Source organism: Sebastes fasciatus, chromosome 2 (genome assembly GCF_043250625.1).
Source record: "Sebastes fasciatus isolate fSebFas1 chromosome 2, fSebFas1.pri, whole genome shotgun sequence".
Taxonomy (NCBI): Eukaryota; Metazoa; Chordata; class Actinopteri; order Perciformes; family Sebastidae; genus Sebastes; species Sebastes fasciatus.
The window spans coordinates 39,824,976-39,852,959 of record NC_133796.1 but is presented as its reverse complement, the minus strand read 5'-3'; the positions used below and the strand labels follow the sequence as shown (position 1 = coordinate 39,852,959).

At 41.4% G+C, this 27,984-nt stretch overlaps 1 protein-coding gene across 1 annotated transcript; it reads right to left on the bottom strand.

Annotated features, from left to right (window-relative positions):
• Positions 1-26: 26 nt before the first annotated feature.
• On the bottom strand, positions 27-23,116 carry cers3a (ceramide synthase 3a). The gene is made up of 11 exons (XM_074623717.1): positions 22,898-23,116; positions 18,613-18,820; positions 15,792-15,909; positions 14,903-15,021; positions 14,692-14,749; positions 14,431-14,481; positions 12,143-12,235; positions 11,348-11,476; positions 8,824-8,930; positions 5,170-5,323; positions 27-3,142 (listed from the first exon to the last, which is right to left on the bottom strand). The coding sequence occupies exons 2-11, from the start codon at positions 18,783-18,785 to the stop codon at positions 2,951-2,953; spliced, it is 1,194 nt and encodes a 397-aa protein (XP_074479818.1). The 5' UTR covers positions 18,786-18,820; positions 22,898-23,116; the 3' UTR covers positions 27-2,950.
• Between the last annotated feature and the right edge of the window lie 4,868 nt (positions 23,117-27,984).

The following is a 27,984-nucleotide window of genomic DNA, read 5'->3' as shown; positions in this document are numbered from 1 at the left end:
CAATGAGTAATCATCCAGAAAAACTACTTTACTACATACATTTTATTCACTATTGTATTGCTGTAGCATCAAAATGACACTACATCAGCTGTGGGTTAAAAGAAACATAAAGGATGAATACAAAACTGAACTCTGAATCACAAAACACATCAATTCAATATTGCTCCATGATACTCACTCATTCTTCACTTTTTTTGTAGATGTTGCTGAAATGTTTGTCCGTGGCTCCCAGGGACTTCTCCGACAACACTGACTATAATATCATCGACACACATAAACCCCACTCAGTATTTCCATATAATAAATACTGTAAGCCTACGACAAGTTTTCCGTGCTGGTTTTCTCCAGTTAATGGAGAGCAGCAACAACCACGGTACTTCATATAATTCTTTGGCACAGCATTAGTGATGTTAGGCAAGAGTAAACTTCCTCACTTATTTTTGTTCTTTTTTCTTTTATATTTGGAAAACTCATATTGTCTCGGACTCTAAGGACATAATTCACCATAATCGGTGGTTCAATACGAGCAGTTATGTTGCCTTTTCTGTGTTGTTTTTCCTTCACACTGACACAATGACAGTCGGACCCTTAGAAGTGCCACTGTGTTTCTATGGTAACGCAGTTTCCGTGAACTGAGTAACGTCTTTAACAGCTTGTTTTTCAGTGTTAGCTGAGACAAATAGATCCAATAGAAGAGCTACTGTAGCTCAAATTGCTGAAAAAGTTCCGATAGAAAGGTGTCAGAACACACAGTGAGGAGCAGTTTGTTGCGAATGGATCTGCGTTGCCGCAGACCACTCATGGTGCTCCGTACTGACCCGTGTCTACCGCCAGAAGCGCCTACAATGGGAGCGATGGAAGAAGGTGGCCCGTCTGATGAATCACGTTTCCTTTTACGTCATGTGGATGGAAACGAGTTTGAGGCGTTGACTCGGCCTCCAAATTCTCCAGATCTCAATCCGATGGAGCATCTGTGGGATATGCTGGACAAACAAGTCCAATCCACGGAGGCCCCTCCTTGCAATTTACAGGACTTAAAAGGATCTGCTACTGACGGCTTGGTGCCAGATACCACAGCAGACCTTCAGAGGTCTAGTGGAGTCCATGCCTCCACGGGTCAGGGCTGTTTTGGCGGCAAAAAGGGGGACCTACTGAATATTAGGCAGGTGGTGATAATGTTATGGCTGATCGGTGTGTATCTGTGATGTTCAGTCATCAAAGAGTTCCAGTAATGCATGAAGGTGAGCATAACACCCCCACCGCCACCACCACCCATTCCCCAGTGCACCACCGCTGTATATCACAAACAATACAGAACAAATTAGATGTGGTTATGAGCCCACGTCGGGGATTGTTTGCTTGTTTGGTTCGCTGGTCTCTTTTGACTTGCAGGGCAGTGAAGCACTCTGTCAACACTGTGGGGAGGAACAGAGAAAGAGCCAAAAACATCCCAAACTCTCTCTCTCTCGCTGTACATGTGGGCAGTTCAAAGCACTGTGAGAACAGCAAGGCTTATTTGGGCTAGGTTGTATTCCAGCATCTGAAGGAATAAATCACCTTTTGCCTATTTTTTTCAGGCCGTGTTAAATGAAATGTATTTATCATTGTTCAATTTCTCCAACACATTCTCACTACCAACTCGTCAAATACCACAGCTTGTTAGTGGCCCACGCGTTGGTTTCTGCTGCGTTTCTGCTGCTGTCAGCCCTTTCTTTCTACATAGAGTTTGCCTTTCATAATGGTCATTTTATTTCCTTATAAATGTCATTTATATTTATTTTAGACAGAGAAAGGTTAAGAAACGCATTGTAATTTGTAAATAATAGTCGTAATACACCATTAAAACTCTATATTACTATATCACTATATTCATTCATGGAGCCCTGCAAGTCACTGCATGTTCTACAACACTGTCCGGCACATATTTCGGAATAAAAGCCTTGTGTTAACAAATGAAGGAATTCTGTCCACAGAAAAAACGTTTGAGGGCTTTTATTTTGAAATGAAAGCAGAAAGTGTTGATAATCTTGCTGGTATGATGACTGTCAAACGATCACTTTCATTTCAAAATAAAAGCCGGCTCAAGTTTGTCAGGCGCAATGGAACAAACCACAGGATGATGGAGGAGGGGGGCACCATAATTCCTTACATTATTTCGAGCAAATATGTATGTCTTTGTATTGCCTATAATGGTCTAATGATGCAAATTGTAGTTGTGCAAATTTAAATAATTCATTATTATGATTATTATGATGATGGTCATAATTGTGGTGCCCCCTCTGGCACTTGGCACCTTACGCGCAGCGCGTGGTGGGAGCGCCCTGAGTGGCCCTATGTTTCAAACTATGACGCTCTAGGTTCCCCTCTAGCGGCAGTTTTCGACTCAGGGACGACGTGTCAAGATTCCACTTATTTAATGCTTAGTGTTTTTTCATTAGAAACTTCTGTGTTCACAAGAAACACACAGTTTCCAATTGTTACATGCAAACAGTCTCTTTTCAAAATAAACTTTTAAAGTAGGCTTACCTAAGTTTTTAGGTTTACTTACGCAACAAAACTACGTGGTTAGGTTTAGGAAAAGATTGTGGTTTGGGTTCAAATAAGCAAGTTAGTAAGTTTGTTACATAAAATAGCTCCGCTTGTTATGCAACTGCTGTTGGTAAAGTCCGGAAGTTACGTTAAAAAAAAAACTAAGGTAAATGTTGACTTTGTTTCACACGGGACATGGACAGCGGCGTCCTGGGGGGACAGTCCTGTGTTACTGTGTTGTGACCCGCCCTACTGGGACTTTTTTGCTATTTAAACTGTGTCAGTTGCTCTGACCGTCTAATAATGATGCGGATGGGTTTATATTAGAGCTCATTGAACGCACTGACCAAGCTGAGGTATTTGACACAATGGGAGTGAGATGGGGTTGATTTCTTACGCCTTTATCTCTACTGATCATGAGTCAGTATACAGTCTTTGACCGGAAGATGGTCTCTGGTGGAGATAAGCACCCAAAGCTGCCGTTCTTGTCTTCCTTCTCACGGAGCTCCAATCCATTACCAAGCTTGTGCTGTTCCTCACTTTCGTCCTCTGACTGGCTGCTCTCTTCCTCCTCCTCTTCCTCTTCATTGTCACTTCTCTCATCTCTGGTCAGCTGTGACGCAAGAAAGAGAGAAATGAGAAATACAGTAGATGGATGGGTCAACAAAATGTCTTATGTTTATTTGTAGGCTGGATGTTACTTCTACGTTAATGGGTATGCTGTCGCTGACATGCGTCTCCTGAAAAATGTAACTACGAGTCGGAGCTACAGCAGCTACAGTTCAGATATAGATATCACAGAAAGACAACAAGAACCGGGGTTGGTCAGCTTGGCTTTTTCTGATAGTGGTGGAGATTGTCAACAGTGAAAACAACATGAAGGAAGTTGAAGAACAACTGTTATACTCTACTTTACATTATTACACAGCTGTGTTGAATACTCGATTCGGATTTGTCAATCACGGCATTCTGCGGTCTGTAATTTCTTTATAGCAGACTGTTGCTATGTATAGCAGACTGCTGCTATGTATAGCAGACCGTTGCTATGGGCGCAGTTCAGATGTCGGACTCTGGCGGACCATTTTTGTGTCAAAATATTGATTTCTTAAGTAAGTAGCCGTGTAATAAGCGGGATAATGTACAGCTAGCGGGTCATTGTTGTGAAAGAAACCCCTGGGATTGATTATCCCTTACGTAACACACATATAATACAGGCATTACACTGTAGACCTTCTGTTATGATTCCGTTCATGACTACATTCATGAACTCAGCCTTACCCGGCAGACTCTCTCTCTCCCTCATTGAGGCAATCAACCCACCTGAGCAGCCTGCGCAGCAGCAAATCATCTCATCATCCACCTCAGCATAAATACCCCGGCTCTCCAGTCATTCGACGCCAATCGTTGACTTAACCCAAGTGGTAGTTTCGCCTCGGCCTCGTTGCTTGTAACTTTGAGGATCTTGTTCATAGTTTTTGACCTTGTTCGTGTTTTTCTAATCCTGTGTGTTTTCTGTTTCTATGATCACCACCTGCCTGCCTGCTTTGCTCATTCCAGTCTGTTCATTCAGTCATTCTGCCACCATCCATGCTTTTTGGCAATAAAGCCTTTTTGTTCAACTTCCGCCATTGTCTCTGTCTGCGGTTGGGTCCAACACTACACTGATCGTAACACCTTCCTCTCTGTATGAATGAATGAACAATACTATTCTATAATGAGACAGGGTGAATTAATAGTTATCTGGATGTAACTCCAGTTCAAGAAGTCTGTGTGTAGCCCACCATCACTCTGTACTAGAGCTCAGACGGTAGAGCAGGTTGTCCACCAATCGGAAGGTCGGTAGTTTGATCCCCGGCTGCTCCGGGTCACATGTCGATGTGTCCTTGAGCAAGAGACCAAATTGCTCCCGAAGACATAGCCATTGGTGTGTGAATGAATATTTAGATTAGATCGTAATGGGCAGTTGGCACCTTAGCAGCCTCTGCCAATCAGTGTATGAATGTGTGTGTGAATGTGTGAATGCTGACATGTAGTGTAAAAAAGAGCTTTGAGTGGTTGGAAGACTAGAAAAGCGCTATATAAATGCAAGTCCGTTTACCGTTTACTATTTGTACCAGAGAGTAAACATAGCTATTGTTACTGATAACGGCAGATCATGTGTTATTCATGCATTGCAGCGGATCAAATCAGGTGAAATCTGACACTCAACTAAAGATCAGAACCTATGCTATGGTGGGGCTGGCGTTAAATCCTTGCATTGACTATAAATCCAGCTTTAGGGTGGAATCATTATGTCAAATTTATTCCAAAAAATATCTCAGGGAGATAATGAGAGAAATCTTTGACAGTGTTTCAAGAACAGCCACCATTTTGTCCAGTTTAAAGGTCATCAACAGAGACCAATTACAACCCAGCAAATGGTAAATCCATCCAGTCCGGCGTGGAAGGGTTTATGTTCGTGATCTACCCAACAGCCTAATTATAAGGATGTCTTTGATGTCTCAATGGCTTTATCAGACCACCATGAAAAAATAAAGAACAGAAATGTTGGTACAGCGTTGCAAAGCAAACATTTTTTACCCATCAAACATATATGGAAATATTGATAGATGACAGACTTTTCTTACTGAGCAGACTTACAGTGCCAAAGATGAATTTTCGGATCATGCGGAGAATGAGGTGGGCCCAGAATATGTGCAGACAGAGAAGGACCACCAGCATCACGTTGAAGAAGTAGTAGCCAAAGAAGGCAGGGTAGTGGTGAATGGGGTAGACCCAGGTGCAGTGGATCAGCCTGAAACACAGCAGAATAGAAACAAGTCAGACTCTTTAATATCCAGCGTTCCGACCTGTGTCCTGTGTAATTAGATTGTGAAATGCTGTAGAACATTTATGTGAGCAGATGGGGATTGGATGGGCTGGGTGTTGACCCAAAAGGAGGTCAAACCAAACTCAGACCTATAGTCTTCTTTTTAGTATTCGTTTTACGCAAAGAACTTCTTCAGCAAATACCATCATCTTTCATATACACTTAGTATATTAGGTCCACCTATCTTCATTTTATTTATTTATCCTTTATTTAGCCAGGAAGGTCCCATTGAGAGACAAGATCTCTTCTTCCAGTAGTCCTGGTCAAGACGGCAGCAATTTCAATTTCACATGTTATGAAATAGTAAAAGTGAGAGAGAGGCGTATAGCTAGTTATGTCCATAACACATTCCACCAAGGATTATGTCAAACAGAAACATGTTTCCTTCAGGGCAAAGGGCAGTTTGTAAAAGACCTTGAAAGGTATTCAAATACTGTAAGGCAGTACTTCTGAGGTAATGATATTTTGCAACCCATTCCATGGCCAGGGTGCATAAAAAGGTAAGGGTGTAACGATACGTTTTTACAACGATACTATATGATTTCCATGGTTCCGATACGATTCAAGGACGATATTTGGCTCATCTAGAGCGATACGATACGATTCAATGATTTGAAATCGATACAGTAACTTTTAAAAACTCACTTTAAAAATTCAGTCAGTGTGACTGTGAAATAAATATCTGATACTGGAAAGAGCAGGTCAGGATTCCTCTAAGATTTCTTGAAAAAAAAAAAAAAATACAAATAAAGACCAATATATAAAGACAAAATATGATAACATAACATTGTCGGACCATGGGATATTATAAGCCACCCCTGCTACGAAAAATACTCAACCCCCCACCCCCTCTCTCTCTTTCCCCCCCTTTTCTTTCTCCTCTTTAAATACAAACAAACAAACACCCTACACCCCCCACACTGCATACATACAAACACACACAACTGTACACACACACTAGAACCTTACACAACAGACTGCCCTGCACTGTCAATAACACTACCCTCCCTCCACCAACATCTCTTAATTATTTGTCTCATTTTGTTCGTTTTGTTAGAATTGGCTTGTCCCGTTCATTTTGTCATGACACCTGATGTATTTTATTTATTTATTTTTCTCTTTTGTTTGTTTCTGTTTGTCTTGTCAAATTTCCACTGTTTTGTCATGCTTCACTGAATAAAAAATTATTAAAAAAAAGTTTTTATTGAAAGGGAATCAGGGATAAATTAATTACGGATATAAACAAGCAAACAACGATTAATAGCAAATACATACAGCTTTTATTAGAAAATAATAAAAAGTGCAACTGCAGGACCCGCTGCTTCAGTTCTCAAGATACAAGGCAGTGCAATATTTAACAAAACAATATAATATACCAACTTCTATTCAAGTTAAGTCCCAGCTGATAGTGATCGAACAGCTTGGGACAGAATCATTCCTACACAAACGCTGTTTAAATAATCTGCTGATAGTAATCAAGTAGTCCAGCTACAGTGTTCATTTAGGGTATTTTCATACATGAAAACATACGGAACAACATTTTAAAACTCTGTTAGACTAACGTTAGTTGAATTCCTGTTTTGTTTTTTACTTTACTCCCGTCGTGATAATTTGCCTCGCGGACCGTCTGCTCTCCGGCTGGCTACGTGAGGCTGATGCTGCGTGCACATAGATATCGTGACGGGGAAAGGAAAGTCATTTTCTCTGAATTAAAAAACGACAGCGCACGGGGAAAGTGCTTGTAGGTGAAGCCGCCCTCGTCAAGTGGACTGAAAACGCCTGCTCACTTAATGCCCCCAAAATGAAACTCCGTCGACCGGCTCCTTTGCACCACAGCGCCAGCAGCTCATGCAGAACCAGTGCCCGTCTCCCTCCACGCCGTTACCGGGTGAGAGAACGAGGAGTCCAGTGCTCCGTTCGTCTGCATGCACACCATGGATGCGTGCTCGCGCTGCAGAGGGCAGAGCTGGCAGATGTCTGGAGAGTGAACCGGAGTTACGTTTAACATTTCTTTACTAATAGAAGTGCTCAAAAACACTTTCATATAACGTTTGTCGTCCTTAAATACAAGGTGCAAATCCTTAGTATCCATACAATCGATTTTTGCATTTCAAATTGATTTAATATCGATATACGTTTCCCGTGAAAGGACAACTTGCCGAGTATCTATCGATGTAGTTGGATCGTAGGAATATAAATCAATACATCGATGTAGTAGATGAATCGTTACACCCCTAATGAAAAGACAAGGCAGTTTTACCAAACTCTGAGCATAGCTGGGGACATTTAAAATAATCTAATTTGTAGTTCTAGTGCTGTAGATGCTGGTATGAAAGTACTGGAGTTTCTCCAATACATTCAATAGTATAGTTTGGTGGCAGCTGAATCAGATGAAGAGCAAACTTCCAAGGGTTTAAAAACTTAAGGTTAAAAAGTTAATGCAATGTAATCTAACAGGCCTGAAGGCCTTCAACTACATCCCACTTTGTGAATGTCTAATGTCACTGTGTTTTGAAACAGCTTTAGAGGGGTGCCCTGGTAGCTCACCCCGTGTACCAGAGTCCTTATACCACAGCAGCCTGGATTCAAATCCAACCTGCAGCCCTTTGCTGCTTGCCAAAAAAAAATCATTTGATGACAGGAAAAAGATCCCTTGTTGTACTCGAACTGCGGGGGATGTTGGTCAGCATCTTAAATGCCACCAGGACACCTCAGAAAGGTGTTCCTAAAGGTACGTTCAGATAGACAGCAGCTTCCATTGTTTCCAATGTTGACACACCAGCCGAGGGCTGTCGAGGTAAGCAGCAGTGAGGCTGGCTGCTGCTCTTTTGATCATGCAGGGCGAATTTGCCATTACCTAACATGTTCTCATCCCAACTTGTCACATACTGCCGCTTTGTCACGCTCCTTGGCGTTACTTTAGGATTAGGCAACACAACCACTTTAGTTAGGTTAAGGAAAGAACTACGTGGTTGGGTTTAAAACGTCTATGTTTGTAGAGTGAAAATGACGCTGAACGTTGTGAACATGGGACATGAACGAACAGCTGATTGTAACGTGATGCACGGGACATGAACAGTGGTCTCCATTTCTACCCACTGCATGCTTTAATCATTTGTTTTTATTTGCACTCTTTCTTACTCTGTACTGCAACTGCTGCGCAACAATTTTCCTTCGGATAAATAAAGTTCTATCTTATCTTAAGTGATGTGCAGAATACTGTAATAAGGTGTCTTCAGTGTGTGATTAGTAACATACTTTTCTCAGTTTATAAGAAATAAACTAACATTTAAATGTCCCAATCTAACAGAATCTATGGAAAGAAACTGAAATATCATACTTTAGAGCTTACTGTCATTCATGCATACACATAAGTACGTATTCAGATTCTCTCTCTCACACAGACACCTCATTTATGAACTTACCAGAATGGGAAGATGATCAGTCGTGTTACCATAAACACCACGGAAAACACAACAAAAAGACTTTGGCAGGTTTTCTCCCATTTGGCATAGTTGAATAATTTGGCAGACTGAAAGAGAAAAATTAGTTGTATTTTTAATTAGTGTGCATGCGTCACCTTTTTCTTTTTTTTTTGTATTGTTAATTAACCACATTTTAAAACACAGACCGAGTTTGAATTGAATTAAACTGTCAAACATTTTCTGCTGTATCATGGTATAATCTAAATCAGCCACGTATCCATATAGGAATTACGTTTGTATTGGGCGATTCTGCCAACATTCAGTGCCAATGCAGGAAGCAGTGTGTCCTTTAGAGAGGGGCAGAATAGCGTGTGGAGACTGGGGTGGTGGATGGGTATGGAAGGCATCAATTTAGCATGGGTGTGTTACATAAGGCTACATACGGCTCTATTAAGCTTTATTGCTGTTCTCCACCTGTCCACCAGATGACCTCGGACTTTACTCAACCTGTTCTCCAACATCCTCCTGTACCTGTACCTGTACCTCTACCTGTACCTGTACCTGTACCTGTACCTGTACCTGTACCTGTACCTGTACCTGTACCTGCCTGTAAGCTTATGTGTCTCCTCTTCTTCATTAAATTACTGAACTCTTCCTGTCTGCAGGGAATGAAATTAACACCTGCCACCCGCCAAATACAGGGTAAATGTTGGCTGTGGCAGGTCAAAATTTCAGGTCACCTACTACCATGGCAGACAGGTTTCCCTTATATAAAGAAATATCATTTTTAAAAAGCAATTCCTAAAGCCTATATTAAATATAGGGTAAAATGACCCCAATATTTACCTCAAAATTTATCAAAAATTACTTTGTTATAAACATTATTTGATAATTATATTCTGCTATTTCCCAATAGCTGGTAATTTATTTAATACATTTCCAGGAAAAGAATTAACAAGGTTAATTGATCTGCTTTATTTCCATGTCTGCTGGTAAATTGATGATAATTAGAAAATAACTTCTTTGAAATTTCTCAAAAAAAAAAACTCAGCTACCAGGTAACATCTGTGTAGACAATAACTCACACAGAGGGGAGATTTGTGTCTGATCAGAAGTGTCTTCTATTAGTTTTGGTTTTCCCACTTCCGATAAAGAGCAGCCGCTTCTCAAGCCTAAGGGCCCTATTTTAATCATGAGATGCTATTTTAGCATCTCATGATTAAATTATGTTTATAATAAAGTCATTTTCGATAAATGTTGAGGTAAATATTGGGGTAATTTGGCAGTAATTCCAAAGAAATTTCAAATAAGTAACTTGCTAATTATCACCTAATTACCATGAAATGTGTGGTCCTGTAAAATGAAGTGTTACCAACTATAGTCATGGATTAAGGTTACATGATATATTCCATAATTCTACGGTCTTGTACCACTGACTCAGCGTTTACAATTTTAAAACCTAGATTTCAGAAGTGGCAGACAAAAAAATTGAGTGACCGGTAGAAATGTTCAGTGACCTGCCACAGTGGCAGGTGAGTGTTAAAAATGTTATTTCCAGACCCTGCTGCCTGCATGGACTGACTGCTTTTGGGTCCCTGCCTGACAGAACAATCTGGCCAAAGGTTGGCCCAGCAGATGATTCGTCTTTTGTGGATGAACTTAAATGAGTTGGCTCATGTCATTCAGTGCCTTCTGATCTACTGCAAAAAAACACCTCCAGTATTGAGAAGAAGAATGCAACTTTGTCACTGGCCCTCCAGCAAGTGTCTTCAAAGCCTTGGCTAGTGAAGTTGCTACCTGGATGGGCAGAGAAATTCTAGCTCACTCTAGCATCCCTGTCTGTTAGTGCTGGGACTGTTAAGCCTCCAGCCTGCTTCCCAGCTTGCACCCCAGCCTGCTAGCCCCTAGCCCGCACCCCAGCCTGCTAGCCCCTAGCCCGCACCCCAGCCTGCTAGCCCCTAGCCGGCACCCCAGCCTGCTAGCCCCTAGCCCGCACCCCAGCCTGCTAGCCCCTAGCCCGCACCCCAGCCTGCTAGCCCCTAGCCCGCACCCCAGCCTGCTAGCCCCTAGCCCGCACCCCAGCCTGCTAGCCCCTAGCCCGCACCCCAGCCTGCTAGCCCCTAGCCCGCACCCCAGCCTGCTAGCCCCTAGCCCGCACCCCAGCCCGCACCCCAGCCTGCTAGCCCCTAGCCCACATCCCAGCTGTCCTGAGCCAGTCAGCCCGCCTCCTGGCCACTCCCCTGGCCGCCCTCCAGAGCAACTGGCCGGCCTCCTGGCTGTGGTTTAACAAATACGAATTGTTGTTAAACCCCAGCCGGGAGTGTAAACTGCCTAACCTTTCCTCCAGTCCAAACCACAGTATATGGTATTATTACCACAATACAACCGTAACCATTTCATGCACTGATATTGTAAAAGAAAAACAAAATGTTAAAAATTGTTGACACTGAATATACTGAGGTGTTGCAGGGTCATCCGGTATCAACAGGTGAAGGCTCTTTAAACTTGTGTGCCAGTGACTGACCTCCAGTAAAACATCAGAGGCATCATGGACAATCATGACCAGTGTTCCTATACGGATGTAGTTGACACACCAGGAAAATGATAAGAGGAGCAAGGTGGCCAAGTGGTGGATGATTTGCTCCCTGAAGTCCTATAGGAGGAAAAAAAAAGAAAATCATTCCATTAATATGGAGAACATGTTTAAGTCTTTACCAGACTACTAAACCAGAGTCCCACTAGCTCCATCTTGAGGCTACAATGTTAATTACGGAGGATGGTGCTAGACCAAGGGGGTCAGTGAAATCAAAAGGGCTCATCCTCAGGGGAGCTTGAATGTTTTCAGCAAATGTTATACCAATCTACCAAATAGATTCTTTTTATTCAGTATAGTTCTGGTTGAGCTTATGTTTCAATTTATGTTGATGGCCTTAGTCTATAATTACATCATATTTATATGAAAATAACAAAGCTGCATTTTTTGTTTGCACTAATGACTGTAGAAGATCTATTCTTTCAGTTAAGATTTGACAATGAAGAAGTGTTTATGTTCCTTATGTAAGCCATACTTTTGTTTAGGCAAACATTTGTTAACTTATTTTTGCGAAATAAATGAAAAGTATGTTGAAATCAGAACATGACCTCCTCACTGTAACATAAATGTACCGAACCGATCCGAAAACCAATTCTGACATACAGTTGACTGGTTGGGACCTATCTACGTCATGAAATTTATATAAAAAAAGAATGTCAACGTCCTCTGATGAGAGGCCAGGCGATGTCACTGAGCAACTCCTGCCTCAACACAACCACTACTCACCTTTCTCTTGACATCGAAGGCGACGCTTAAGAGAAGAGAGCCATAGAAGCTCATCTCCAAGATATAATACCAGTACTGAGACTCCAGCATGGACTGCAGACAGAGAGACAAACAGAAACAGAGACAGGATCAGGATGAGATGGACAGCATGTAACAGGAAGCAGTCTCAGTCACACTAGACAAAATGTCCCAACCCCTTTAGCTGTCAGGATGGAGCTTTAGAAGAATTCTATTGTTCCCTCAACTCCATTTCTCAAAGTACAGGCTGCTAATGAAGCTATGGGAGTAAGTACCATTAGAATTAGTAATTAATACTCTGCACATCCTGTTTTTAGCTCATCATTAGCTTTATTGAGAATACCTTTTTGATAATATGTATACATATGTAACCCGTTCCCTGATATTTTATTGTGCATATTAACATTGTGTTTACAGAAGGGCTTGTTTTTCAGACGCCCTATCGATGTGTACATCATTTGTAGAATCAGTGATTATGGAAAATAGTGGTGAGAAAATGTGTGACTTGTGCGCGTAAGATATCAAATTGGTTAACTCATAAAAGCCGGAGAAAATCAATAAGTGATAAAGTAAGCGCCAAGCAGATAAATAGTTACACTTTTCTACGTCTGCAGCTTTTTCTTCATTTTTCATCTGACCCTAGTGGAACTCTCCGCTTGCCCGCTTTTTTTCTTTTTGTCTTGTAACTTTCTTACTCGTTTTAGGTCAAGTATATTTTTAACTTATGAAGAAAGCAATACTTAATGGTACCCTAGATCAATAAATCAAGTGGCTGTGTTGCTGATAGTCTAACCTACTTTTGCTGCAGTAGCCTATACTGGCTTTAAAGACTTTTGACCAATATCCCAAGGCCAGCTGAACTATCGCTATCGACTCCCTCTTTCCTGGAAAACCGTTGCTGTAGCGGGCAGAAGCGACCTTCTGGAACCACTGGGAACTGACATCTCTGCACAAAAGCAGGACAATTTTATCTGCTGATATGATTAATAGTTGGTGTTGGCTAGCGCTCTGAATTACTAATATCTAAATTCATAGGTGTAACGTTAGCTCACATTCCGATCACATCATTTCTTTCCACTATCTCCTTCAATAAAGCTACATTTACCATTCAAAGAATCCATTTAATTCATTAATTTCATGTTGATGTTCATTCATATTTTTGTTAAAGTCTGTCCTATTTGTTTATAAGCAGAAACTAGGATCAATGCTTTCAGAACTTAATGTTCAGATTATGAGATTGATTAATTTGTCATTATACAAGCATTTTCATCTGTTTTCCTCCAGAGAGAGGTGGTGCCCCAAAGATTAACAAGTGTGTTAATTAAGTTCTAAAGTAATCATTATCCGCTATAATGTATAATGCTCGCTGGCATGTTAGGGGTAGGGTTAGCGGTAAAATGATGATCAACAATGCTTTGAATGAAGGTTTGGGATAAGGTTGGGATTAAAGTGTCAGGGTTTTGATTTTGGTGCCATGGCCTACTAATCTGCGGGTGAGTGTATTGGATGTTGTTGATGTATGGTCTATGTGATGGGCTTAGTTTCCATCTGGGTGGACGGATGAACATGGAAAGGTCAGCTCTCGGAGGAGAGAGCCTGGGTTCAACTTCCGGCCCCGCCAAAGCACCGGCTTGATTCAGCCCACAAGGAGGACCGGGGCTCAGTCCCGAGGCAAAGTCCATTTTCAAGGACCAGAAAGCAGAAGGAGTGGCTCTATAGGGAGCGGGTCACAGCAGTTTTGTTATTGTGAGTGGTGTTTTAAGAACAAGGTTGGTTGCTGATGTTTAAAAAAGAGAGGTGAGTGAATGTAATGTTACTTTAACCCCTTAAAACCCACCTGCCCGCTGGTGGGTTAGGGGTAGGGTCTGTGGTAAAAATGATGATCAACTATGCTTTGAATGATGGTTAGAGTTATTTTTTGAAAACGGTGGACCTTAAAGTGGCAGTAGTCAGTATATTTTTGGCATCATTGGGCAAAAAGTCCATAATGACCTTTCAGCATATTGTAATTCAAGTGTTCTGAGAGAAAACTCGACTTCTGCACCTCCTCGTGGCTCTGTTTTCAGGCCAACTCAGGCTCATCAAGTTTGTTCTATTATCCATCAAAGTGAAGATTGGCCAGAAGTACAAGTTTTCAACATCAATGCCTTAAGGATTGAGTAAAATCAAATAATTCAAAAGGTTTTATAGAATCAGTAGGAAAACTTGATTTATATTTAATAACATTTTCTAATGACGATTATTGTGTATAAAAAGTAAGCTGTACAAACCTGCTTTGGAAAACCTGTCCATACTTCTCGAGTGTCATAAAACCATTCTTTCTGCAAAAACATGGGAAGTAAGTGTTATTATATTTGTATGGTTTATTTGGAATGTAGAGGGCTATAGATTTTATGAAAGACATAGAGACACACCCACAAGGCTGCTAGTAACTTTAACATTTAACCACAGATATGTCGAGGTGCTTTTCACAGTAAATCTTATGTTTCTGGCTGAGATGGGCTCATGTTCCAATCATATAAGCTACTCACATCGTACAGGGCTACTAGTCCTCCGATGAACGCCAACAGGTAGAAGACAAACCTCCAGCTGTAGGAAGCAGAGCAGAGATACAGTATGTATAGACTATGGTTATTGGAGGTATTGCATTATTATCATCATATTATCACACACACACACACACACACACACACACACACACACACACACACACACACACACACACACACACGGAGCAGTGACCTGGCCTCTCTGAACTTCTTCAGTTTTCCGGGATGGTCCTGACTGCGTCTTCTTCTGAACCAGCGTGCGACTTGTCTCACTGACAAACTGCTTTTCTTAGACAGCCCATCAATGTCTGCCTGGATAGGAGTGAACACACACACACACACACACACACACACACACACACACACACACACACACACACACACACACAAACAGAGTGATTAAAATGTGTGTAATGTAGATGTATGTCTATCTCCCACCAGAAAGAACATTATGGCGTTTTATAGTCTCAAAACCCGCACACATAAAAACCAGGTGCATGTGATACAAACTCTCACACAAACACAACAGCTATACCTTCTCAAATGTTTCATTGCAGGTGCACAAATCCTATTCTACAAATCACAAATCAGACCAATAACCAAAAATGAGACCTCTAAGAGTTAAAGTTGAAGTTGGTCACATCTTAAAAAAATTACCAAATAATTTGTGAAATCTGTTTTTTCATTTGGTTTAACTGAATGAATTATTAGTATTTTTATGCCCTGTTTTCACGGTTTTGGCAGTGGGTTAGGGTTAGAGTTAGAGAGAGAATAATTATATAATATATATCATTTATAATGAACATCATGCTGTATTGAAGAAGACTTGAAACTAGCGATTGAGACCATAAATTCATGTTTACAATGTTTACTGAGGTAATAAATCAAGTGAGAAGTAGGCTCATTTTCTCATAGACTTCTATATAATCAGACTTCTTTTTATAACCAGAGGAGTCGCCTCCTGATGGCCATTAGAAAGAAAGTTTAAGGCACATTAGCTTCCCTTTTCAGAACTGGAGGTTGCCTCCTGGTGTTCTCAGGGCCCCCGTACAGGGCTAATATTTGTGTAGGAATTTGTTTACCTGAGCAGGATTTCTGCACCGAGTAACGTAGAAATGTTCCAGAATGGGGTTGTCGTCTGCTTTCAGACGGCCTCTCTGCTTGATCCCAGCGGAGACTGCGAGTGGTGTTGCTATCCACCTGGTACACAGTTAACAGACACAGGGTTCAATTCTAACAATGTCAGAGTCAGCAGAGGACATACAGTGCATGATGAAGATGTACTTTTATTGATGGCATGTTTATTTACATATAACATATATACATCAGAAAGAGCCTTCATTATTGACTATTATTGTCATTGATACTATTATTGATAATATGACGCTGCTATGATAAGTTTTTGCATGCTTCCAGGTCTCTGCTCTGCTGGTGAACTGGGACGGTCAGAGTGTAGTGTCTTTTTTTTGTAAGATAAGATAATAATAATAATTCCTTCAGTTTCAATACGGTCCTCGTGGTCCGACATTGTCGGTGCTCGGGCCCTAATAATAATAATAACTGACTGGAACTGACCTATTGTAAATTCTGTACCACTTCCTGTGTCCTTGCGATGCTAGCAAACACACACGGAACACGCATTATGTTGCTGTATTTTAAGTGCAGACCACACAACAAAATAATGTCATGAAAAGCGAATGCTGTTTGTCACACAAGGCCTACTTCTTGTGGTCAGTCGGTGGCACAGTTACTATAACTCCATATTGCCATGTGGATGTCCTCAGGCCTGAGCTGTTATGAAGCATGTCAAGTTTCAAAATGGCCGACTTCCTGTTGGGTTTAGAGCATGGCCCAAAGCGATTTTTTTAAAGTCTACATATGATACATGCCCCTACCAAATTTGGTACATCTAGGTGAAACATACCGCGAGGGCTGCTTCATAAAAATATTCTAGGGGGCACTAACGGGCCTCCTTGCCACACCAAAGCACAAGAACCATATCCGTTAACAAATTTTTTAACTTTTAATGAGTGTGCCAAGTTTTGTTTGTTTTTAAGCAACCCTAGCCCTTCAAACACATCTTCCCGTTTCATGGCGAACAATGCATCGCCACTTAACGAAAACCCAAAAGTTTCACAGTCTGGCATCATGAAGGTCTTTCCATTTCCATGACCAAATCTGAGGTGGATCTGGTTAACCTGCTAAGAGTAGTACGCCAAAGTATAGCGACGGAGCCGGTGACACCAACAGACTTAATAAACTGATTAAGAAGGCTGGCTCTGTAATTGGCTGCAAACCAGATACCTTTGATGTTGTGGTGGAGAGGAGGACACTGACCAAACTGTTATCCATCGTGGATAATCCTGACAACCCTGACATCCTGACAAAGACTGATTCAGCTTCGCTGTCACAAGGACCAATACAGGAAATCCTTCCTGCCTAAAGCAATAACCCCCTATAATCCATCACCTCTGTCTAACAGAGAACTCTCAGCTTTATAGCTTCTATCTCAACCAGACTCCATTCTGTTTTAGTCCTGTAATATTCTTGCGCATGTTGAATTTTGCACATCTACATTTGAACATCTACTATCTCCATTATTTTTTTATTAAAGAACAAAACATTGTAACTTGCACACTTTGCTATAGCATGTTATTGCACACTTAACAATGAATATAGTGGGTTATTCTATGTTTCTAATTTAGAGTTTTTTAGGGTAGTTGTACTAGTCGGGTATATTTATAGTGTATTCAAATATTCTTTATATTTTGTACTCTATGGATATATTTCTGTAGTGTTAACATTGCTTGGATAACCTGCTGCAATAATTTCCCAATTTGGGATCAATAAAGTACATCTATCTATCTATAGAGCTAGGGTTACAATATCGTAACCTTCGTTCTCTGCATGTCCATCACTGTGTGGTTTGGATCGGCCACTGAACAAGACAGGAACAGACTACAACGGGCAGTCAGAACTGCAGAGAAAATGATCAGTGCTAGCTTGATCTCCATCAAGGATTTATACTCCTCCAGAGTTAGGAAACAGGTGCATAACATCACTGCAGCTCCATCTCACCAAGGACACAACCTGTTTGAACTTCACCCCTCTGGTAGGCGCTGCAGAACACTCTCCTAAACTATAACCCTTTAACACCAAAATATTCACTGCTGCCATTATAGATTATAATATCACAGAAAAAAAAAATCCTTGTATGTGCACACATACTTGGCCAATAAAGGTGATTCTGATTCCGACCTGGTCTAGTACGACCAATAGTTTATGGTGGCTAATGTTAGTTAATGTAATGAAACTTTAAAATCATTCAACCTTTATTTTAACTCAGAAAGACATTTAGGTAGAGACCTCCTTTACAATATAGCCGAGTAAAAAAAAAATGCTAGGCACTAACATACATCAATAAGAAACTTAGATGAAAATGGCAATAAAGAGTAGAAATAATAAAAAGCCAAACTAGTAAAATAATAACAACCATCATCAGCATATTGATGTATGTTACACCCAGTTACAGAAGAAGCAATGTTTTCTTTATAAAGAGTGAAAGGAACAGGACCCAAGATTGAGCCTTGTGGGACACCTTTTGCAATTTGCACAAATTCAGATTTAATATTTCCAATAACCACACACTGCTGTCTGGCCATGAGGTAACTCTGAAACCATTTGTATGCAATATTATCAAATGCGATACTATTAAATCTTTCTAAAAGCATTGCACAATCAACTGTATTGAATGCCTTTGAAAGATCAATACAAAGAGCTGCACAGTGTTTCGCCACCAGACTTTAAACTGTAATATACCGTCTAATCTTTAGACAGAGAGTGATGTGCTGTTCATACAGTATAACCATGTGGGAGAGTAGGTGCACGGAATGTGGATCTTACCTTTCAAACAGGTATCTGATGAGTAAGAAGGCGAAGGTGTAGGGGACGGTGACGTAGAGATGTGAGGCTTTGGCATAGACCCGGTCCTCCCTGTCCTCCAGGTCGGCCCACGTCAGGTTCACAGGCAGCCAGATTCTGTCCCACCAGAACCACTCATACACCGTGTCAAACATCCCTCCACCCCCAACAGAGCCACCAGAGGCCTGTACTACAAAAGCAGAATTTGGAGTTAGCAAGGTAACTTCTGGGGACCTCCTCGCCGCCAGCACCGCTGCTTTTGCCAGACACCAGCCTGTAGGGGTACAGCGCTCCAGAGAGCCGGGGAAGACAGAGATCAGGCGGACGGACGGACTGGTGTCAGCTCCACGCAAAGCAGCGGAACAAAAACACAGACACATCTCTGACAGTATGATAATAATGCACTTTGCGTGCCCAGTCTGATAGTCTGTAGATATGTAGCCTATAAACAAGATATGTTTGAATAAAATACAGTTGCACCGACAGGATACAGTAGAGCACAGAGACCGTTTCCATGCTGACAAGCGCCCGTGTCTGCCTGTTTATTCAACCGAGGAGTGCGGTGATCCCGCGGATCCCAGCTGGACATCAGATGAGTAGGCGGTCCTTAATGTGGACCAGGACGCATTCACGTACACACTGCTAAAAGAATGTGGTCATATGAGGCCCAGACCACCTCTGAATGTAGTCTGAAAGATCTGATCTCAATGCGTCCTCAATGCGTCTTGAGTGCGTTCACACCTGTACTTAAAGCTGTCCACTTGTGATCGGATCACTGAGGACGCATGTTAATACCAGGTCTGAACAGGGCCAGGGTGATTTTGATGCCGAAACCTAAAGTGATACCAAGGCGGCAGTATGTGACGGGTCGGGATGAGAACGTGTTGAAGTATCTGGCTGGCCTTGTGACTGAGCTTGTTAAAGGCCACAGGTATCTACAACATTCTGGCTTTGACACCAGAGTTGGAAGCAGGAGAAACGTTTGATGTATGTCCTGGATGAGCTTTCACTTAGCTTTGACTCTATGTCACGCAGCGTGACTTGCACAAATCCCTTGTGAAATACTTTAACTATGAGTTACATTTATATGGCAGAGATGGGGGGGTAAGGTAAGATTAGCAGACAGCAGTCAGATAATGCTTTAATGTAGTGTGCATAAAGGTCTATTTCCTAAACAAATATTGACCCAGTGATCCCTCCCTTATTCTCAAGATCGCTTCCACACCTATTTCAACCCTGCCCTCCTACACACACACACACACACACACACAGAGAGAGAGAGAGAGAGAGAGAGAGAGAGAGAGAGAGAGAGAGAGAGAGAGAGAGAGAGAAGAGAGAGAGACCAAAAACCAGATAGAGGGTGAGAGAGAGAAAGAGAGAGAGAAAGAGAGAGAGACGGAGAGAGACAGAGAGAGAGACCAAAAACTAGGTAGAAGGTGAGATAGAGAGAGAAAGAGAAAAAACACTCAGTAAAAAACTGACAATGAAAGCATGGGTTGCAGTTTAGCAACAAATCGCAGTAGAAAGCAGTTAATAATGGGTTAATAATGATGACTAATAATGGGTTTGTAGGTGTGTGCACGTGTGTGTGTTCTACTGGGAGGCAAAATATAGATATAAATAACGTGTACTGCACCAATCGTTCCCATTGATGGCCAACGCATTGTGCTGGAGATCAAAGTCCTGACATCACTTCTCGACTAGCCTCTGTCCACAGAGCTTCTGTAGCTAGATACAATCTCTAACTGTTTTTTGTTTTTTTGTTTGCATTCCAATGATCTGTTAGAGCAGCTATTCTTCCGTCCTGGGCTCCATATCAAATTATAATAACAATTAAACTACTTATAGACAACTCACAATGACAGTATTACATGCAGTCAACAGTTACTCCCTGACATTAACGTTACAAATTAAACTAACATAATATCCATATGGTATATGCATTGCACACCTTTTTAATTCAATTGATATTTAACTATCCTACTACTTTTGAGTAGGGTTCTTTTTCAGTTTGTATGTGGGTGGGATAGGGAGGGAATTTGGAGCCATGTTTGTTTGAGTTTGTGTTTTGTATGTTTTGTATATTTGGTTAACTAAAAAATTTGAAAATAAAATATTTAAAAAAAGAAAAAGCATTGCACACAACATTAAATACATCACGGAACAGAAGACAGACATAAATAAGCTCTGAGGAAATAAGTAGGACAATAAATCAGTACTATCACAATGACAAAAACTAGACTAATTCAAGATTTTATCATCTGTCTTGCTGAAAAGTGAAAGTTGTTCCTGAGTAATTATATAACGATAATATAAACATAAAATGAGGATAAAACCTTGCCATCCTTATCTAGACACACAGAGTCAGGGGTCAGCAACCTTTACTATCAAAAGAGCCATTTTAGGCAAAGAATAAATAAAAATCTGTCTGGAGCCGCAAAACATTTGAGCATTGTGACGAAGGTAACATAGTTTATAGTCTAAGTATATAGTATATAAGTCTAATGCAGTGAGGGCCAAAGTGCAAATGTACGATGGAGTATTATGGCCACATTTGAGGGAAAAGAAATCGGAGATTTTGAGAATAAAGTCATATGTTTCTGAGAAAAAAGTCGTAATGTTACGAGAATAAAGTCATAATACTACGAGGAAAAAAAAGGCGTAGTATTACGAGAATAAAGTCATAACTTTACGAGAAAAAAGTCGTAATGTTACGAGAATAAAGTCATAACTTTACAAGAAAAAAAGTCGTAATATTACGAGAATAGGTCATTACTTAACGAGAAAAAAATAACACGTCAAATTACTACTTTATAATAGTATGACTTTATCCTCATAATACTACGACTTTTTTTCTCGTAAACCTATGACTCTATTCTCGAAATATGACTTTATTCTCGAAATCTCAGATCTATTTTTTTTGCCTCAATGTCGCTCTAATTCTCCGTCGTACCATAGACCTACAACAATGATAAATAAAAATGAACATGTAAACAAAAAATTCATTTCCACTCATTTTTTTTTTTTTAAATCCACAGGGAGCCACTGGAGAGGAGCTAACGAGCTGCATGTGGCTCCGCAGCCGAATGCAGCTTTTTCCTTCTTGTAAATTGGTAAGTAAGTTGTATCTCATAATTCCAGCAAGTGTACTAATAAATACTATTTACTGACCTTGGACTTTTAATAAGTAAAGAATTTAGACAGAAAAACAGACAATCCTATAAAATATGCAGGCAGATCTTATTCTGAAATTCATCATTCTAGATAACATTTGGAAGTTTTGTTAAGTTTCAGTTACTGTATATATTATGGTTTCTTTCTGATCTCTGTGGGAACATGTTGATGTCAGAGCCCTGTGTCAGCAGCAGCACCAGCATTAACCTCTCCTTGTCAGCGCTGGTATATGTTTCCCCCTCACCACATTAACTGCAAAGACTGGCTCTGTTGAAAAGCTCCACTAGTGACCTAATCACGGCCCTCTCTAGTCTCCTGGATTCAATTCCATTATATTCATGATTACAATAGATGTGTGAAGCCTGTCATGTCAGAACACTGACAGACACCTGATGGAGGTTTTTTTTGTTACCACAGTACAGTCAAAGCATTTTCACTGAAACCCACTGGGGATTAATGTGCATTACAAAACATGTTCAGCCTGCGCGTTGTAACGAACTGCTCTCTGTCGGACTTCTCCAAAAACTTTTAACAGTGAGTAGAAGTACAATATTTTCCTCTGAAATAAAGGACAAAGTCTAGAAGAAGATGAAAACCTCTGAATCACCTCTAAACAAATCCTCAAAGACCTGTTTTTTATGACCTCAGGCTTTACAAATACACAATACAAAATATTGCTCCTCACTTGTCAGTTAGCTGTTTGTTTACTTGAAGCATCAAGTGACATTAAAGGCCTCCAGTCAAACCGCTTGTCATTCCACCTTTACATGGCCCTACAAAGGTTACCCAGCAATACAGGTAACTGTCAAACTGAGATAGAAAACAGATCTAAAAAAACATCTTAAACCCCCCTGAACTAATCTTAACCCCAAACCTTTTGATTTCAAATGGGCTCAAATGATCTCTCTGAGAACAGGGACTTCATTCATCCCAAGTCAGCCATGACAAACCTCACAGAGCCCCCCATAACCCACACCCCCCACCCCCAAAAAAAGATTACACCAGAATAGAAAGCACTTTCACTTTCACTCACATTCAAGATAAAGCAAGCAAGGGGGCTCACCAATCATATAGTACAAGGTCACAGGCTTACCTTTCCACTGTCAGTGCTACTGGAGCAGGTTGGAGGGCTGTTGTTTCCACGCCAGCAGACTGTGCTGTGTTTGCTGTGGGATGGTAAAATCCTCTATTTCCCCGTTACAACCAGCAGCTAGCCGCTCTCCCTTTGTTTGACATTCTTTAGGGTTACACCCAGCCCAGCCACAGTTACCTGGGAAGGTTTTTTTCCTCCCCTCCAGGAAGTACAGGTAGGCTAGCGGATTGCCACAACACAAACACACACACACACACACACACACACACACACACACACACACACACACACACACACACACTGACAAAGCTTTTTTTTTTCTCCCTGCCCTCAAGGGATCTAATAACATTGTTTGTACTGTGTTCCTGATAAAGTACAAAAGCAGGTTCTCCCACAAAAAAACCTTAAAGGGGCAGAGGAGGCAACTGGGAAGTTATGTTGACTATTACAAAATGTCAATTGATTGGCTTGGTCCATTATAAACATTTATATATATATATATATATATATATATATATATAAACATACTGTGTATATATATAACGTTTTATTCATAATCAGTGACACAATCTAACACATTTCAGCAGCTATTTTCTGTACTTACACATCAACTCAGTTGAACCAGTTCAATTGCTTTAAGCACCAACTGCTCATCTGACTCATCATTTCACGCCAATTTTTACACTTAAAGCTTCAGTAGGCAGTATATTTTTGGCATCATTGGGCAAAAATTCCATAATAACCTTTCAGCATATTGTAATTCAAGTGTTCTGAGAGAGAACTAGACTTCTGCTCCTCCTCATGGCTCTGTTTTCAGGCTTTAGAAAATCTAGCCCGTGACGGGAGACTTTAACCAATCACAGGTCATTTCATTGAGAGAGAGCGTTCCTATTGGCTGTGCTCTGGTTGTGTGACCAAAACTTGGCGTTCCTTCTCCAGATTTCACAATGGTGCGTCACAAACTTTCTAATTTTACAGCTAAACCGTGCACTACAAGATGATTCTGAAAACATTTGAGGAAAGAAATAGGCATTACAGTAACAGAATATTGATTTATATTTGATCAGCGCTGCCTAGTTTGACCATTTGGGCGGAGTTTGCGAGTGATTGACAACAGGCTCTCATAGACGGTAGATGGAGAGCAGACCTCAGATCAGCTCTTACTGCTTGTTTTCCTCCGGTCTGTGAAATCTTGCAGATGCCGTTAGGAGCCCCGGAGGACACAGAGGAACATGATTTTTTTCAGGTTACCTTTTTCATGCACTACTGTCACGATATAGTGACTGTTTTATAAAAATAACTTTTTTAATCATATTGGCTCCGATCTCGCCTACTGATGCTTTAACTAACAATTGTACTGCTTTCAGCTCTTACAATCCATTTGACATTTTAAATTCCTTTTAGCACTTACTCACCATGTAATATTTTAACCGCTTTCAGCATTTACACTTCAGCCATAGTCTGTCTCACCAGATGTATACGCCAATGTACATTGTACATGCCATTGGCCATTTATTTCACGCAGCATTGTTCTCCCTTTCCGCTATCTGCACTATCATCTGTGCATCTAACACAGTAAAATGACACAATACTGTAATGCCTCATCCTGCTCCTTGGGTTATATGTTTTATTGTTTACCATATTCAGTTATTATTATTTCCTGTTTTACTTTGTGTTACTTACCTCTCTTCTAGTTTCAGGAACTTCACTTCCTGCCATTGTGTGTGTTTTCCTCCTGTGTGATTACTTACCCCGCCCCTATTGGTTCCAACCTGCGCCCAATTACACTCACCTCCCCAAGTGTGTGGGTCTTTTTCATTGTGCTAACGTGTCTCCTTGTTTCCTTTCCTTTGCCTCCTCTCCTCGCGTCTCAGTCCCTCCCATCTGAGATGCGAGCAGAGGAGGCGAGAAAGATGAGAGGAGAGAGGAAACGAGGAAATTAGTTTTTAGAGACACGAGACGTCCTTTCCTCTGAAACGCCAAATGAAGCAACGTCCGTTTCTGATGACTGCATCAGCGGATCACAGAAATTATTTATTAGGCTGAATGTTTCAGGGAAAACTGAAACTTCTATCAGGAATTATCAGCCTTACATGTGACTGAATGGAAATGATGATAAATGGTGTAAATAAGTGTTTGTTGCTGACAGACAGACATACTCTCCTTCTCTCTCTGACTTTAACCGTATCCTTAGTAAAGTTAACGGGGGATATTAAAGATAATGAAAAGAAAACGTTCTAATAAATGAAGAAAGTTGATTGAAGTCTGTCTATTGTCATGTGTTATGCCAGGATCAGACTACATAAACCTAGCCCGATTTTGAGACGACTTTGTCGTGGCCGACGATTTACCAGCGTGGTGGCCGATTATGAACGGGAATCGGGCGTCTTTACCCGTGTAGTTTGACATGCTAGATGACCTGTTATGCAGTGTATGGAATGCCCCACGACACCCCGAGGAAAAGTCTAGCTTGTCAGAATTTTTTTGTCTTGAGACGCCTAGTGTGACATCTCCAACTACGTGTTCCTTTGCGTTGACCAATCAGGTGCTCTCTCCAGAGGTCACTCGGTAATAAACAAACATGGCGAAAAGGAGGAGGAATGCTGAGGTTGCTGCTGTCAGGTGGGACAACGAAACTGACGAAACGTTCGTTGAGTTGTGGCAACAGCACCCCTGCCTATTTGACGTTTCGTCGAGGGAGTACCACAGCATAGTCAAAAAAGACAAATGTTGGCGAGAAATAGCAGAAGCGCTTCATCAACCAGGTGAGTAGATATGCTATGATATGCTAGCTATGCCGGTATATCCCCGGTCCTAATTGCGGGAATATGCTAAATTATCATTACCTCAGTAGCATATGGTTAGCTAGCCACTAATTCCAGATCTAACGTTACAGTAGACGATGCGGCCAACACAGCCAACCCTGCTTCTTTTAGAATAAAGAATTGTGGGAAAAAAATGACTATACATGAAACCGTCTTTATAGTTATCTGAATGCTACCCAGTAGACGTTTAAATAATGACCGAATGGGCCGACATTTAGTTGTAGAGGTAAAACCAGAGCTGGGTGATTGAAATATATTTATATTTATTTTAGACAGAGAAAGTTTAAGAAACGTGTGGAAATGTCTATATTTATGTAAAAAAAAACAAAAAAAAAACACAAAATTCAGGCGGCAGATGTCAATTTGACATATAAAAATATAATGTAATATAATGTAGTAAAGCTCTCATTCTATCATTCTGTATTGCTTTCAAATATTTATTTTCCTGTAGATCAACTTCTCTTATTTAAAGGGACTGTTTGTAAGAATCAGAAATTGCTTGTTAACAGCAACACCTGTGGCCGCTAAGTCAACAAAAGTCAGCGTCGGGCTCGCGCTTGTGCTCGCTCTACATCAGTGGTCTCAAACTCAATTTACCTGGGGGCCGCTGGAGGCAGAGTCTGGGTGAGGCTGGGCCGCATCAGGTATTCCACAAAAAAAGCTTTGTTAAAAAAAAAAACAATCTTCTCAAACGTCATTATTAACAGTTCTTTAACTTGAATGGGTTCTTCTGAACATGAACTGTCCTGAACATTAATGGAACATTGAAGAACATGAACGGTTCTTCTGAACATGGCCTCTATTGCGTCTCCCACTTTTCCTGAAATTGTCTGTGCTCGTCACCAACCTTTCTCTTCACTGCAGGCTTTGAAAAAGACAAGATATATATTCATTCCACTTGGTGTCACTCCGCAATAAAGTTGTGCCTGCTGTGTTTGTGTTGCTCTGCAATTACACCACCAAACCGCTAGTTGGCGGCGGCGTCTCTATGAGTTTCCTTCTTCTTCTTGTACTACAAACAGAAACTGAGGGAGTTGGAGCTAATAACTGTTGAACCACAGAACTTTTACTGACATTACTGCAACGCCGAAAAGAGAAAATATATCTGAGTGGATTTGTGTGAACAAACATTGAAAAGATGGAGGCAGAGAGAAGTAGAACTTTCTGTGGTTGTCCGGGGTCCTGGCCGCTCAGCATCGCTGAGAGACTGGACCAATCACAGCTGTTGCGGTCTGCGTCGCCGCGACGTGTAGTTACATTTCTGGAGAGGTGCACGTCAGGCTACGGCGTCGATTCAACGCAGAAGTATAAATCAAGCTTTAATCAAGCTTATGCGATGTTACACGGGCGCCGCCACAGTTGTTGTGAAATGTTTCTCTGCTTGCATCAAGCCCGGCCGATTGCCCGCCCCCGGGAGCCATATACCCCACTGTGATTGGTAGGTTCGTTCAGCTCGGGCTCGCGCAACAAAGGGACCTTCAACGGCAAACTGCCATTCACATAAAACTCGCGGGCCGAGGGCGCCTGGTTAGCTCAGTTGGTAGAGCGGGCGCCCATGTAACAAGACTTGGTCCTGACCGCGGCGGCCCGGGTTCGAATCCGGCCTGTGGCCCTTTCCGCATCCACTCTCTCTCTCCCCCCTTTCCAAGACTCTATCCACTGTCCTGTCAATAAAAATGAAAAAATGCCCCCAAAAAAAACTTTATAAAAAACTTTATAAAAAAAAAAAAAATTTGCGGGCCGCACTAACATTAAACTTTCATATCAAGGTGGGGGCCACAAAATATCGTCTTGCGGGCCGCAATTGGCCCGCGGGCCGCGAGTTTGAGACCCCTGCTCTACATAGACATGAATAAGCATCGCTCAAAACAATGAGGCGACACACGTCAGCTAAAATATCACTCTATATTTCACCTGCTTGGCAGTAATGTTAGCTGACCAGACGAAGGTCTCTCCATGAATCAATGCTGATCCTAGTGTTGGCTTTTCCTGCTTCAGCCTCCCGACCGCGGCCGAAGGGAACAGGGGAGACTATGGAGTTTTGGTCGGAGACGATAACGTTTCTCTCTGCGGAGCCCCGTCACTTCACAAGACACGGGAAACCTCTGTTGGTCTGGAGGAGCTGCAGCAGTTATTTCTGCACAAACGTCCACTAGATATTCTCAGAGCTAAACTAACTCTTCTGCAGTGTGGAGTGTGCGCGCATGAACGTGAGAGTGGAGCGAAAGAGCGAGTGAGAACGAGCGCGGTGTGTGAGTGAAG